The sequence below is a fragment of the Thermobia domestica genome, chromosome 9 (genome assembly GCF_964235325.1).
Source record: "Thermobia domestica chromosome 9, izTheDome1.hap1.1, whole genome shotgun sequence".
Classification (NCBI taxonomy): Eukaryota; Metazoa; Arthropoda; class Insecta; order Zygentoma; family Lepismatidae; genus Thermobia; species Thermobia domestica.
In genome coordinates, this window is record NC_137462.1 from 35129444 (window position 1) to 35144530 (window position 15087).

General features: G+C 36.1%; 2 protein-coding genes across 3 annotated transcripts in view; both read left to right on the top strand.

Moving 5' to 3' along the window:
• The window catches only part of LOC145694555 (phosphoenolpyruvate phosphomutase-like), a 300696-nt gene that overhangs the window by 142050 nt on the left and 143559 nt on the right, over positions 1-15087 (top strand). The window lies entirely within an intron of this gene.
• LOC145694552 (syntaxin-1A-like) overlaps positions 1-15087 on the top strand; it is a 97867-nt gene that overhangs the window by 71883 nt on the left and 10897 nt on the right. For both annotated transcript variants that reach the window (XM_081770874.1, XM_081770873.1), the window contains exons 5-7: positions 727-909; positions 1866-1939; positions 14071-14208. In XM_081770874.1, coding sequence (XP_081627000.1) covers positions 727-909; positions 1866-1939; positions 14071-14208 — 395 coding nt within the window. The remainder of the gene's footprint in view (positions 1-726; positions 910-1865; positions 1940-14070; positions 14209-15087) is intronic.

Genomic DNA, 15087 nt, shown 5'->3' on the forward strand with positions numbered 1-15087 from the left:
AAAGTCAACACGGCCCGAGTTGGGATCGAACCAGGGACCCCAAGCACCGGAGGTGAACGCTCTACCACTGAGCCACAGCGCCCCCATGATTCAACAATTGTCTAAAATGAGCATATATGAAACTACTATCTTCATAGACAGTATTATTTTCTAATGCTAGACAAGAGTACTCCAGGTGACTATTTCTCAAACCAAGTCTTATAATATGTTATTTAGAAATTGTGAAAAATCATGGAGTAGAAATTTTAAAATAAATGTCATTTCTAAATACTAATGCTAATACCTGTAATTTGTCATGATTTCATGATGTATACAATTGTACAATAGTTGAATTTGAAAATTTTTACTTTAATATTACAAGACTAGTAGTTCTGAGTTTAGGACCCGAGAAAAATATTTTCTTAAAGGATGTTCAATACAAACGAAACTTCTCATTCAAGATATTAAGAGTATAAAAATTATTTGTAACCTGAAATATATTTAAAACTATGTGTACACCTTAGAATGTGCACTAACCTTCAAGATATGAATTTGCATATGCGCATATGCATTTTTCAAAACTCCAGACCCTACTTAATATGTTTAAGTACTTCTATATTACTCATACTATACTTCTTTTTTAAAAAAATACTATTTATTATAAAAAACTAAGAAATTAATTTATAGCTAGTTATATATATATATATAAAAAAAACTAAGGCTAACATTTGATCCAATTTCTTGCAGCTATGGAAGCGAATATAAAAAAGGAAGAGGAACAGGGCAATGTCTCTGCAGAATACAGAATTCGGAAGACGCAACACATAATCCTTTCAAGGTCATTTGTAGACGCTCTTACAGAATATAACACAGTGCAAGCTGACTACAGAGACAAATGCAAAGAAAGAATACGACGACAACTCATTATAGGTATCAATTAAGTTCAAGTTTGAGACCTATAAAGGTGTTATTTAAAGTTGCGGATATAAATCCATGTCGGCTCCACAAGTTACTTATTAATAGTTAATTTAATTTTTATTTTTTTAAAAGATGTAGTTGTAATACGTAGATAATGCTAGTAAAATTTTTCATCCTGTTCTTGTTTGCAAAAAAAAAAAAAAAAAAAAAAAAAAAAAGTTTTCAATCTTCTAGAAACTTCTTTTTTCTTGTTTTTGAAATATAAATTTCCTTTGTTTCATGTAATTCGTGGTTACATACAATAGTATCTTTTTTTTATTATTATGTTAAAATTGATTTATGATGCAATGAATTATGATAAAAATATAAATAAATAAACAATCAAAAATTGTAAAATTGCTAAAACTCATACAATACACGACCATTTACGCCATCTTGTAATCTCGAACTCACAGGTATCAATATACCTTACATTAACACAACTTCAAGGAGTTCAGAGTTAGATGCACAACTTACATTTTTTAATATACAGAACTTGAGTTTCTGTTTAGAGCACACTCTCGTAGAAAAAACATAATATGAATTTTGCTGGCCACCTCTCCATTTACATGTATATATATTATTTTAACTTCAAAATATTTGCCTAGCCCAAAATTCGTGTAATAAAAATGGGCATATGAATATCATATATTATATACAATGAAAAATATGAATATCATATATTTTATTCAATATCGACTTTTATTTTGAAAATATGAGTTTCACTCCTAATGCTGTCATTTCAATAGCCATGAACTGTTGTGAGATTTTGAAAATAATTTTCGAAATTTCTTTATAAGATAAACTAATCTATGCAGTATTATTATAGCTTATAATCGCATGATTACTATACTATAGCTGATACAATCTGTTAATTAAGCAGTTATTATTCTAAGGCACATATTGAAATATTTTATATTCCTTTGCAGCGAAAAAGGAAACAACGGATGAAGAACTCGAAGAAATGTTAGAAAAAGGAAACCCTGCAATCTTTGTGGGTGATGTAAGTATTTATTCCTAATGTTATTTTCTTTATTACAAGATAAAATTCATTAGTGAATTTATGAGTTCACAAGTAATAAATACATAAGAAAACTTAAATAGAAATAAATCTAGTATAACCAGGGATGTTTTAAGGTAATAGAAAAGAATGGATTTATTTAAAAAACAAAAATTTAGGTGGATCAGTTAAAATATTACACAAACCTGATATTATCTTTTGCAAAAATATTTGCAAAAATGAAAAAAATTACCAAAGTTAATATTCAAAATAATATAAAGGTAACCAAGAAAGTTCTGTCGCTTTATCAACCACCACCTTCGAACATCGATAAGTCACATAAGACATAACTGGAAGATCAAAAATAGTCCCCATCAGCATCGACGACCTTCTGCTAACGTTCTGGAAGACCATGGATTCCATCGCGGTAGAACTTGCTGGACCGTGAAGCAAAGGAAGTATCAAGTGCATTCTGCACCTTTACCGGGAATTTGACCTGGAGTCCTCTAAGGTGATTGTCCAAGGAATGGAACAGTTGATAATCGGACGGTGCAATGTCCGGGAAGTATAGCGGATGCAATAGGCTGATGGTTCCCATCCAAGGCGTAGAATGGTATCCCGGGTCATTCTAGCCACGTGGGGCTTTATGTTGTCCTATAACAGGAGGACCCCTTTACGATTCAGAAGTGCTGGCTTCAGAGTTTTGAGTTTTTTCTTAAACACAGCTCAACAGCTGCGTTGATACTTTGACCAGCTTGTGGCAGTTCCCGATGCACAATGCCGCAAGCAGTCCACCAAACACACAGGAGGACCTTCTGGTGCAGTGCTGGTTTCGGCTGTTTCAGAACCGGTTCATGGGATGCTAACCAATGATGACGGCGCCGTGGAGCTTCGTTCAGGACCCACTTCTCATCACATGTCAACACCCTGTCTAGAAATGGCTCCTTCGTCAGACGAGACACCAAAGAAACATGGGTGTCTGCTCGCGTTGCCTTCTGGATCGGAGTCAAATCATGTGGGACCTATCGACCCAGCTTGTAGTGCTTCCCAAGTTGATGGAGGTGCTGCCGAATGGTTTCTCCACTCACACTGAATTGTAGTTCCAGTTCCTGTCTGGCCACTGTTCACCTGAATTCCTACCAGAATATCTTCATTTCGTACATGTGTTGGTTTTTCGGCACGTGGTGCATCCTCGAGTGTTTCATCACCGTCCTTAAACTTGTTAAACTACCACTACACTGTCCGCGTAGTCACGACACCCTCACCAAAGGGCTAGCATATCTTTCACTCTGCTGCAGCGGCGTTTGACTCCAGTTTGAACTCGTACAGCATACATGCTCTTATAACGCTCTGAGGAGGTCCCATGTTCACTCTGTCCTTACGGAAGTTTACGGTGTAACTCAACTTTCACAACCAGGTAGTATGTTGGATATACCCACACCAACAACTGACCTTCGTCTTATCTACATTCGCATTCAGCTCACGGTGCGAGGCAAATGGAACACAGACCTCCACAAAAAGCGACACATCTTCCTTAGTTACCTTCATATATTGCTTTATTTTTTTAGTTTGACGCCCTGGTGGGGAGGGGACAGTCGTTTGAAAAATTGTAAAAGCTTTTTCAGGCCAACCATTCTGAGTGAGGTTTTCCTGGGTTTTCCTCATTTTCACACCAGGCAAATGCCGGAATGATATATACCCAGGCCCGTATCCAGGAGGGGTCTAGGGGGGCCGGATCCCCCTAAATTTTTGCTGGCCTCCTAAAAGTTTTACAGTAGGAGTAGTAGGCCCCGGCGTATGTCCAGCCGAGTCAGCAAAAATTTTTGTGACGTCATAGGTCAAAGGTCAATGACCTTGGCCCGGGGTCAATGACCTAGGGGTACATAGGACCACCCCCTCTAAATTTTGGCAGGGGTACCATGGCCCACCCCCTAAATTTTGGCAGGGGTACATAGGACCACCCCCCTTAAATTTTGGAAATTGCCAAATCTAAAAATTTGGTATGGTAGCCTAGGACCATAGTATGTACCTCTATTAGTATTGGGTGTCTATGTCGTTCCCTTTCATGGGTAAAAAATTGCCAAAAATTCAAATTTCGGGGGTTTTTGACCTAATTTATCCTCTTGGATGAGGTGTTATTACCCTATATGGTTATATGGGTGTATACAGGGGTCCATTCCCTTTCATAAGACATGGGTATATTAATGTACCCCTTGAAAAATTTGGGAGGGGTACCTTGGCCCACCCCTTAAATTTTGGAAATTGTCCAATTTAAACATTTGGTATTATAGTATAGGACCCTAATATGTATTATGATAAATTTGGATGGTCCACCTCGTTCCCTTTTAGGGGTACCAAATTGCCAAAATATAAACGTAAGCAATACGTAGTACCACGTGTTTGGTTTTGACCTAATTTATCCCCTTTGATGAGGTGTTATTATCCTATATAGTTATATGGTCATGTATAGGGGTCCATTACCTATCATAAGACATGGGTATATTAATGCACCCCTTGAAAAATTTGGGAGGGGTACCTTGGCCCACCCCTTAAATTTTGGAAATTGACCAATTTCAACATTGGGTATTATAGTACAGGACCCTAATATGTATTATGATAAATTTGGGTGGTCCACCTCGTTCCCTTCTAGGGGTACAAAATTGCCAAAATATAAACGTAAGCAATACGTAGTACCACGTGTTTGGTTTTTGGTCGATTTTATCCCCTTTGATGAGGTGTTATTATCCTATATAGTTATATGGTTATGTATAGGGGTCCATTACCTTTCACAAGATATGGGTATATTTGTGCACTCCTTTAAAAATTTGGGAGGGGTACTTTTGCCCACCCCTTAAATTTTGGAAATTGCTCATTTTACATATTTGGTATTATACTACAGGACCCTAATATGTATTATGATACATTTGGATGGTCCACTTCGTTCCCTTCTAGGGGTATCAAATTACCAAAATATAAAACGTAAGCAATACGTAGTACCACGTGTTTGGATTCGACATAAGTTATCCCCTTGGATGAGGTCCTATTACCTTATATGGTTATATGGTCATGTATAGTGGTCCATTATCTATCATAAGACATGGGTACATTTGTGCACCCCTTTAAATTTTTGGGAAGGGTACCTTGGCCCACCCCTTAAATTTTGGAAATTGCCCAATTTAAACATTAGGTATTATACTACAGGACCCTAATATGTATCATGATAAATTTGGGTGGTCCACCTCGTTCCCTTCTAGGGGTACAAAATTGCCAAAAATATAAACGTAAGCAATACGTAGTACCACGTGTTTGGTTTTTGGTCGATTTTATCGCCTTTGATGAGGTGTTATTATCCTATATAGTTATATGGTCATGTATAGGGGTCCATTACCTTTCATAAGATATGGGTATATTTGTGCACTCCTTTAAAAATTTGGGAGGGGTACCTTGGCCCACCCCTTAAATTTTGGAAATTGCCCAATTTAAACATTTGGTATTATAGTACCGGACCCTAACATGTATTATGATAAATTTGGGTGGTCCACCTCGTTCCCTTTTAGGGGTACAAAATTGCCAAAATATAAACGTAAGCAATACGTTGTACCACGTGTTTGGTTTTGACCTAAGTTATCCCCTTGGATGAGATCTACCTTATATGGTTATATGTATAGGGGTCTATTCCCTATCATAAGACATAGGTACATTTGTGCACTCCTTTAAAAATTTGGGAGGGGTACCTTGGCCCACCCCTTCAATTTGGAAATTGCTCATTTTATATATTTGGTATTATAGTACTGGACCCTAATATGTATCATGATAAATTTGGGTGGTCCACCTCGTTCCCTTTTAGGGGTACAAAATTGTCAAATTTTAGTACAACCACGTGTTTGTTTTGGCTCAATTTATCCCCTTGGATGAGGTCCTATTACCTTATATGATTATATGGTTATGTATATTGGTCCATTCCCTATTATAAGACATGGGTATATTGATGCACCCCGGGAGGGGTACTTTGGCCCACCTCTTTATTTTGGAAATTGCCCAATTTAAACATTTGGTATAATAGTATAAGACCCTAATATATATTATGATAAATTTGGGTGGTCCATCTCGTTCCCTTCTAGGGGTACGAAATTGCCAAATTTTAGTACAACCACGTGTTTCGTTTTCACCTAATTTATTCCCTTGGATGAGGTCCTATTACCTAATATGATTATATGGTCATGTATAGGGGTCCATTTTCTATCATAAGACATAGGTACATTGATGCACCCCGGGAGGGGTACCATAGCCAATCCCTTAAATTTTGGATTTTTTTTAATTTAAGCATTCGCTATCATAGTACATGACCTCAATATGTATCATGATAAATTTGGGTGGTCCACCTTGTTCCCTTTCATGAGTAAAAAAATGCCAAAATATAAACATAAGCAATATGTTGTATCACGTGTTTGGTTTTTGGCCCAATTTATCCTGTTTGATGCGGTTCTATTACCGTATATGGTCATATGGTCATGTATATAGGTTCATTTCCTATCATAAGACATAAGTACATTGATGCACCCTTTAAAAATTTGGGAGGGTATCTTGACTCATCCACTCAGTTTTAGAAATTGTTTTAATATAAGCATTTGGTATCTTCGTACAGGTCTTCAATATGTACCACTATAAATTTGGATGGTCCACATCGTTCCCTTTCATGGGTAAAGAACTACCAAAAATCAAATTTCGGAGGTTATTGACCCCTATTTAGCACGTTATATGGTTTATTACCTTTATATGTTTATGTTCTCTTTTAAATTTGGGAACTATAAAATAACATAATTTGGTAAACGTTTTCTAGGACCCATTGGTGTTCCTCTTATGGCCAAATATTCAAAATTTAAAGGTTATTGAACGGCTTTATTATTGAATAACTACAGGATTTATTACTTTTTTCATAAGACACAGGTGTATTTGTGTACCAATCTTAAATTTCGGGAGGGGTGCATTTCTTATTGTCATATCAATAATTGGTAATTGTTCTTAAAATTGGATAGTATTTCATTCATTGGGTAAATCATTATGATCACGTGATCAGTTATTGACCTATGATGGGATTAGGAGTCCAGGACATTGGTACATTTAAACTTTGTAGGATAATTTGAGAATGCGTCATTGGTATTGATTATTACATCCAAATATAAACGTAAGCAATACGATGTACCACGTGATTGACCTTGATGAGGTAGTGTACAGGGATACATAGCTAACCTTATTGAATCTTATGACTCATAGTCTTAAGGGAATACATGCTACAACACTGGCAAAGTTATTGTTGATGTAATTTGATTGGTTGATCACTATCTTTCGTGCAATCTGATTGGCTGATCACTATCTTTCGTGCAATCTGATTGGTTGCTGATTTTCAAATCTTTGCTGCATTCAGTTTTAAGTTTTGTTTAACATTTAAAAATCTTGGTTTCGTTCAACATTTTGCACTCACTGATAAATATGATCAAAACCGTTTATTTGTTAATCGAATAGTTAAAAACCGGATAAAGTTTGACGGTTAACCGTGAAACGTAAAATTTTTAGTTTGACATTTTTTTGTTTGAAACTTTTTGTTTGAAAATTCTTGCTTTCAAATTTTTGTTTGAATTTTTTGTTTCAAAATTTTGTTTGACATTTTTTTTGACAACTTTTGTTTCAAAATTTTTTTTGTTTAAAAATTTTTCGTTTGAAATTTTTGTTTGAAATTTTTCGTTTCAAAATTTTTTCGTTTGAAATTTTTTGTTTCAAAATTTTGTTTCAAAGATTTTTGTTCTAAATTTTTGTTTCAAAGTTTGGTTTGACATTTTTTAAAAGTTTGTGCACTCATTAGTAAAGAACCGGAACTGTTTAGAGCAAAAACCTTTGACAACATTGTGGTGCAATAGTACACGTCAGAACCTGGGGTTGTACTTGAAATGAAAAAACACAATTCATTGAAATGGATCATTTTATTACACTACACATACATCCATACCAGATAGTGGTTCTGGATATTGTCGATACAATGTATTTTGAACTTCTTGCACTAGTTTGTCTTTAGCATATAATTTTAATTCCAATTGAAGTCTTTTAAGGTCTAATGCAATATCAATTGGTGGAAACTCAATGTCCATTTGATCACAAATAAACTGTTTATCAATACAGGTATGCACTAGCCGGAACTGTTTAGAACAAAAACATCTGGCAACGTTGTGGTGCACGTCAGAACATGATAATGCAACGTCATCAGTTTTGCATCATATATAAGTATCGTTGGAGTTAGTATTCATGATAACGTCATCATGGCTACTTGTCTGCAGTTTCTAAACACACGTGATGTGATGAAATCATTTACCAAGATTACTAATTTACAACAGAATGTACCTTATAGAATCTTAGCTAGCCAAATGATCCCTACAAAGTTTGGATTAAGAATCGTAGTGAAGCTTGAAAATGATAAGAATATAATTTTACCAGCAAGATATTTACCCATGGAAGCATCAAAACAAGAAGAACTGCTGCGTTTCTTAAATACTGGATCTGTATCTTTATGTTACAAAGGATTCTTGGGTCGAAGTCATCAACTTGAATTTAGTACACATCAGCAATTGTGATGAAATCATGAATTCAAACGTCAGACATAGTTGTATGAATTTGGTTGGTCAGCATGACGTCAGCAACTGTGATGAAACCATGAATTCAAACGTCAGCACATTCCTTACCAATGACGTCAGCAATAACTATAAACCAGCAAATACAGTGTCAGCTCATGAAATCATTTGAGCAAGTGCTTTTCAGGAGGAAAGATGTGTACTTCTAACGATAAAGAGTTCATCTTCGCAAGCTATTATCCAATAAATATATTTCAAACAAAACATGTGATGATTGGTATCAGTGCTAGAACATTTGAACCTGTGATTCGATTGGGCAAAGCAGAACAATTTGGTGTACAACTGACCTGTGAAGAATGGCAAATATTATGTTCACGAATCGACCAAATGAACGATTATTTTCATGATGAGCTAAATGTGACCATAGTCAAATCATTAGGCTCAAATCATGAAGTGGTGCTGCGTACAGTCCTCGAAGAGAAGATGGTGCTGTTACGTAAAAAGAGTACATTCCATGTCCCTCGCAATATGGTGTATCTAACACAAACTGAATGGAACAAATTCATCAGCGTATTTCAGTGTGTGAAACATGCAGTGGAAGTGTGCAACAAAACTAGTATATTCCTGAAAAAGTACTATTTTGAAAAATGTGTTATGCATATTGTACAACATGTATCTAGATATTGTGATGGTTGTCAACATCGTTCGTGGGTGCATACCTGTATTGATAAACAGTTTATTTGTGATCAAATGGACATTGAGTTTCCACCAATTGATATTGCATTAGATCTTAAAAGACTTCAATTGGAATTAAAATTATATGCTAAAGACAAACTAGTGCAAGAAGTTCAAAATACATTGTATCGACAATATCCAGAACCACTATCTGGTATGGATGTATGTGGAGTGTAATAAAATGATCCATTTCAATGAATTGTGTTTTTTCATTTCAAGTACAACCCCAGGTTCTGACGTGTACTATTGCACCACAATGTTGTCAAAGGTTTTTGCTCTAAACAGTTCCGGTTCTTTACTAATGAGTGCACAAACTTTTAAAAATGTCAAACCAAACTTTGAAACAAAAATTTAGAACAAAAATCTTTGAAACAAAATTTTGAAACAAAAAATTTCAAACGAAAAAATTTTGAAACAAAAAATTTTAAACAAAAAATTTTAAACGAAAAAATTTGGAAACGAAAAATTTCAAACAAAAATTTCAAACGAAAAATTTTTAAACAAAAAAATTTTGAAACAAAAGTTGTCAAAAAAAATGTCAAACAAAATTTTGAAACAAAAAATTCAAACAAAAATTTGAAAGCAAGAATTTTCAAACAAAAAGTTTCAAACAAAAAAATGTCAAACTAAAAATTTTACGTTTCACGGTTAACCGTCAAACTTTATCCGGTTTTTAACTATTCGATTAACAAATAAACGGTTTTGATCATATTTATCAGTGAGTGCAAAATGTTGAACGAAACCAAGATTTTTAAATGTTAAACAAAACTTAAAACTGAATGCAGCAAAGATTTGAAAATCAGCAACCAATCAGATTGCACGAAAGATAGTGATCAGCCAATCAGATTGCACGAAAGATAGTGATCAACCAATCAAATTACATCAACAATAACTTTGCCAGTGTTGTAGCATGTATTCCCTTAAGACTATGAGTCATAAGATTCAATAAGGTTAGCTATGTATCCCTGTACACTACCTCATCAAGGTCAATCACGTGGTACATCGTATTGCTTACGTTTATATTTGGCTGTAATAATCAATACCAATGACGCATTCTCAAATTATCCTACAAAGTTTAAATGTACCAATGTCCTGGACTCCTAATCCCATCATAGGTCAATAACTGATCACGTGATCATAATGATTTACCCAATGAATGAAATACTATCCAATTTTAAGAACAATTACCAATTATTGATATGACAATAAGAAATGCACCCCTCCCGAAATTTAAGATTGGTACACAAATACACCTGTGTCTTATGAAAAAAGTAATAAATCCTGTAGTTATTCAATAATAAAGCCGTTCAATAACCTTTAAATTTTGAATATTTGGCCATAAGAGGAACACCAATGGGTCCTAGAAAACGTTTACCAAATTATGTTATTTTATAGTTCCCAAATTTAAAAGAGAACATAAACATATAAAGGTAATAAACCATATAACGTGCTAAATAGGGGTCAATAACCTCCGAAATTTGATTTTTGGTAGTTCTTTACCCATGAAAGGGAACGATGTGGACCATCCAAATTTATAGTGGTACATATTGAAGACCTGTACGAAGATACCAAATGCTTATATTAAAACAATTTCTAAAACTGAGTGGATGAGTCAAGATACCCTCCCAAATTTTTAAAGGGTGCATCAATGTACTCATGTCTTATGATAGGAAATGAACCTATATACATGACCATATGACCATATACGGTAATAGAACCGCATCAAACGGGATAAATTGGGCCAAAAACCAAACACGTGATACAACATATTGCTTATGTTTATATTTTGGCATTTTTTTACTCATGAAAGGGAACAAGGTGGACCACCCAAATTTATCATGATACATATTGAGGTCATGTACTATGATAGCGAATGCTTAAATTAAAAAAATTCCAAAATTTAAGGGATTGGCTATGGTACCCCTCCCGGGGTGCATCAATGTACCTATGTCTTATGATAGAAAATGGACCCCTATACATGACCATATAATCATATTAGGTAATAGGACCTCATCCAAGGGAATAAATTAGGTGAAAACGAAACACGTGGTTGTACTAAAATTTGGCAATTTCGTACCCCTAGAAGGGAACGAGATGGACCACCCAAATTTATCATAATATATATTAGGGTCTTATACTATTATACCAAATGTTTAAATTGGGCAATTTCCAAAATAAAGAGGTGGGCCAAAGTACCCCTCCCGGGGTGCATCAATATACCCATGTCTTATAATAGGGAATGGACCAATATACATAACCATATAATCATATAAGGTAATAGGACCTCATCCAAGGGGATAAATTGAGCCAAAACAAACACGTGGTTGTACTAAAATTTGACAATTTTGTACCCCTAAAAGGGAACGAGGTGGACCACCCAAATTTATCATGATACATATTAGGGTCCAGTACTATAATACCAAATATATAAAATGAGCAATTTCCAAATTGAAGGGGTGGGCCAAGGTACCCCTCCCAAATTTTTAAAGGAGTGCACAAATGTACCTATGTCTTATGATAGGGAATAGACCCCTATACATATAACCATATAAGGTAGATCTCATCCAAGGGGATAACTTAGGTCAAAACCAAACACGTGGTACAACGTATTGCTTACGTTTATATTTTGGCAATTTTGTACCCCTAAAAGGGAACGAGGTGGACCACCCAAATTTATCATAATACATGTTAGGGTCCGGTACTATAATACCAAATGTTTAAATTGGGCAATTTCCAAAATTTAAGGGGTGGGCCAAGGTACCCCTCCCAAATTTTTAAAGGAGTGCACAAATATACCCATATCTTATGAAAGGTAATGGACCCCTATACATGACCATATAACTATATAGGATAATAACACCTCATCAAAGGCGATAAAATCGACCAAAAACCAAACACGTGGTACTACGTATTGCTTACGTTTATATTTTTGGCAATTTTGTACCCCTAGAAGGGAACGAGGTGGACCACCCAAATTTATCATGATACATATTAGGGTCCTGTAGTATAATACCTAATGTTTAAATTGGGCAATTTCCAAAATTTAAGGGGTGGGCCAAGGTACCCTTCCCAAAAATTTAAAGGGGTGCACAAATGTACCCATGTCTTATGATAGATAATGGACCACTATACATGACCATATAACCATATAAGGTAATAGGACCTCATCCAAGGGGATAACTTATGTCGAAACCAAACACGTGGTACTACGTATTGCTTACGTTTTATATTTTGGTAATTTGATACCCCTAGAAGGGAACGAAGTGGACCATCCAAATGTATCATAATACATATTAGGGTCCTGTAGTATAATACCAAATATGTAAAATGAGCAATTTCCAAAATTAAAGGGGTGGGCCAAGGTACCCCTCCCAAAAATTTCAAGGGGTACATTAATATACCCATGTCTTATGAAAGGGAATGGACCTCTGTATACACCCATATAACCATATAGGGTAATAACACCTCATCCAAGAGGATAAATTAGGTCAAAAACCCCCGAAATTTGAATTTTTGGCAATTTTTTACCCATGAAAGGGAACGACATAGACACCCAATACTAATAGAGGTACATACTATGGTCCTAGGCTACCATACCAAATTTTTAGATTTGGCAATTTCCAAAATTTAAGGGGGGTGGTCCTATGTACCCCTGCCAAAATTTAGGGGGTGGGCCATGGTACCCCTGCCAAAATTTAGAGGGGGTGGTCCTATGTACCCCTAGGTCATTGACCCCGGGCCAAGGTCATTGACCTTTGACCTATGACGTCACAAAAATTTTTGCTGACTCGGCTGGACATACGCCGGGGCCTACTACTGTAGGCTTGCAAAAGAACTATAATATGATGATGAACTATCTTATGATTGGATCGCCCCCCCTAACTTCAACCGGGCCCCCCTAAATTTTTGGGCTCGCTACGGGCCTGTATATACCTAACATACAGGTTCCAGGCTGCTTCCTTCCTTGCCTTTCCTGGTATAGTGTGATTGTCGAGGAACGTCATCCCTCATACGTGACTGGCTAATGTGGCCATAGATACCGAAAGCCCACAAATTTATAACTCTTCATTCCTCCTCAGCCCTTTTACGCTAAAGGAAACTATGGGAAATAAATGATGTTAAAGAAATGAGTGTTGAAGAGACAATGCACCTTGGCTGGGAGCGAGATTCGAATCTATTACAGGCGAACTTTACAAGCGCAGAGTAACACCTAAGACTGCTCGCCCTTGATAGTGGCTAATAGGTTTTCTCAAAATACAGGATGGTGCAGATCTGGCTGACACATTGGAAAGTTGACTATTGCACAAACGTGAAAACTTGGAGTGGGTTGCGAGTAAGGAATGGGAAGTGGATATAATGCCATTTCATAAGAACACCATATCAGTTATTATGGATATCGTTGGGGCATTGAACAATCTGTTTTCTCAGTTCGCACTTGTTACGAAACGAAAACGATTATTAAAATGGAGCGATTGTTCCAACTTTCATTGTCATCTAACATTGCTCCAAAGGTCCATTGTAACTGATCTAGTGTTATTATGAAATGGCATCATATTCACTTCCCATCCCAACCTGCAATCCATTACGACTTCCACTTTCTTCGCAATAGTCAACTTTCAAATAAGTTAGTTGGCTCTTGATATACTGTATATAAGAACATCCTTAATGACTATATTTATAATTAATATACATTAATAATTATGAGGTAAAAATCGTAGGTCACTTCGTAACTAATTATTGTGCATAGAAATTAAAGTTTTCCTTCTTTTGTATTTGCAGATCATCTTTGAGACACAGGAGGCTCGACAAGCCCTTGCAGACATCGAGACAAGACACGAACAAATTATTAAGCTAGAGAAATCGATTCGAGAGCTTAGGGATATGTTTGTTGAAATGGCTATTCTTGTAGAAAATCAGGTAAGTACTACTACGACAAGGTTTCTTTTTAACAATGATAGTAATAATTTAAAAACTCCGTTAAAGACAGCAAAGAGTATCACGTCTAGAAGTTTCAGTTTCGTCCGGTAGATGGCATGTGTTCGAATATATTTGTTACCATCTAACGACGCAATATGTAAATTAGCATTCTAGTATTATATTGTACACTTTTCCTTCAATAGTGGGATATAGGTAGCCACGCGGTGAAGATGTTAACGGAATTACTGCATTAACGACCTTTGTCAAGATAATCGCTCTAGCTATCTGTTGCAATAAACAGAATTCAAATATTCATTTTCAACTCAGGGACTGCCATGATCTGAGGCATGGTGCCCGAACGTTATAAACCAAGCTCACCTTCCGCCAATACAAATACCAGCTACCTTATCCCCCAGTTTGACAAGAAAGTCCAACCCAAATCTGGAAACCTTAGGCAAACTCGTGAGGCTGGGAGATTGAACATTTCCGCGCTTCCTACCTCTATCGTTCAATCGCCACGAAGATGTCGAGATACTCCCGGATCCAATGGTACGTATCAAATCATCATTTGTGTGGAGATCAGTCCTTTTTTCTGGTTGGATTTTCCCCTTCTCCTGGGATCAGAAATCGTTACACAGAATCCTGAGATTAGCATTTTTCTCCAATTACCGTTCGGTCGCCTTCTATGCAGTAGAGAGTAGACAACTAGCCTTACCCGGTATGATCGTCCACACAATACAAGCCTTCCTCTAGTTACAGCAGAGGTACTCCGAACATTACCGAACCCAATGACTAATATAGAGTGTCTATCTTTAAAGACATGGTGATTTCTGAGCCACAGCTTGCCCAGTAGGGTCACCGGAATAATCCTGCATATAG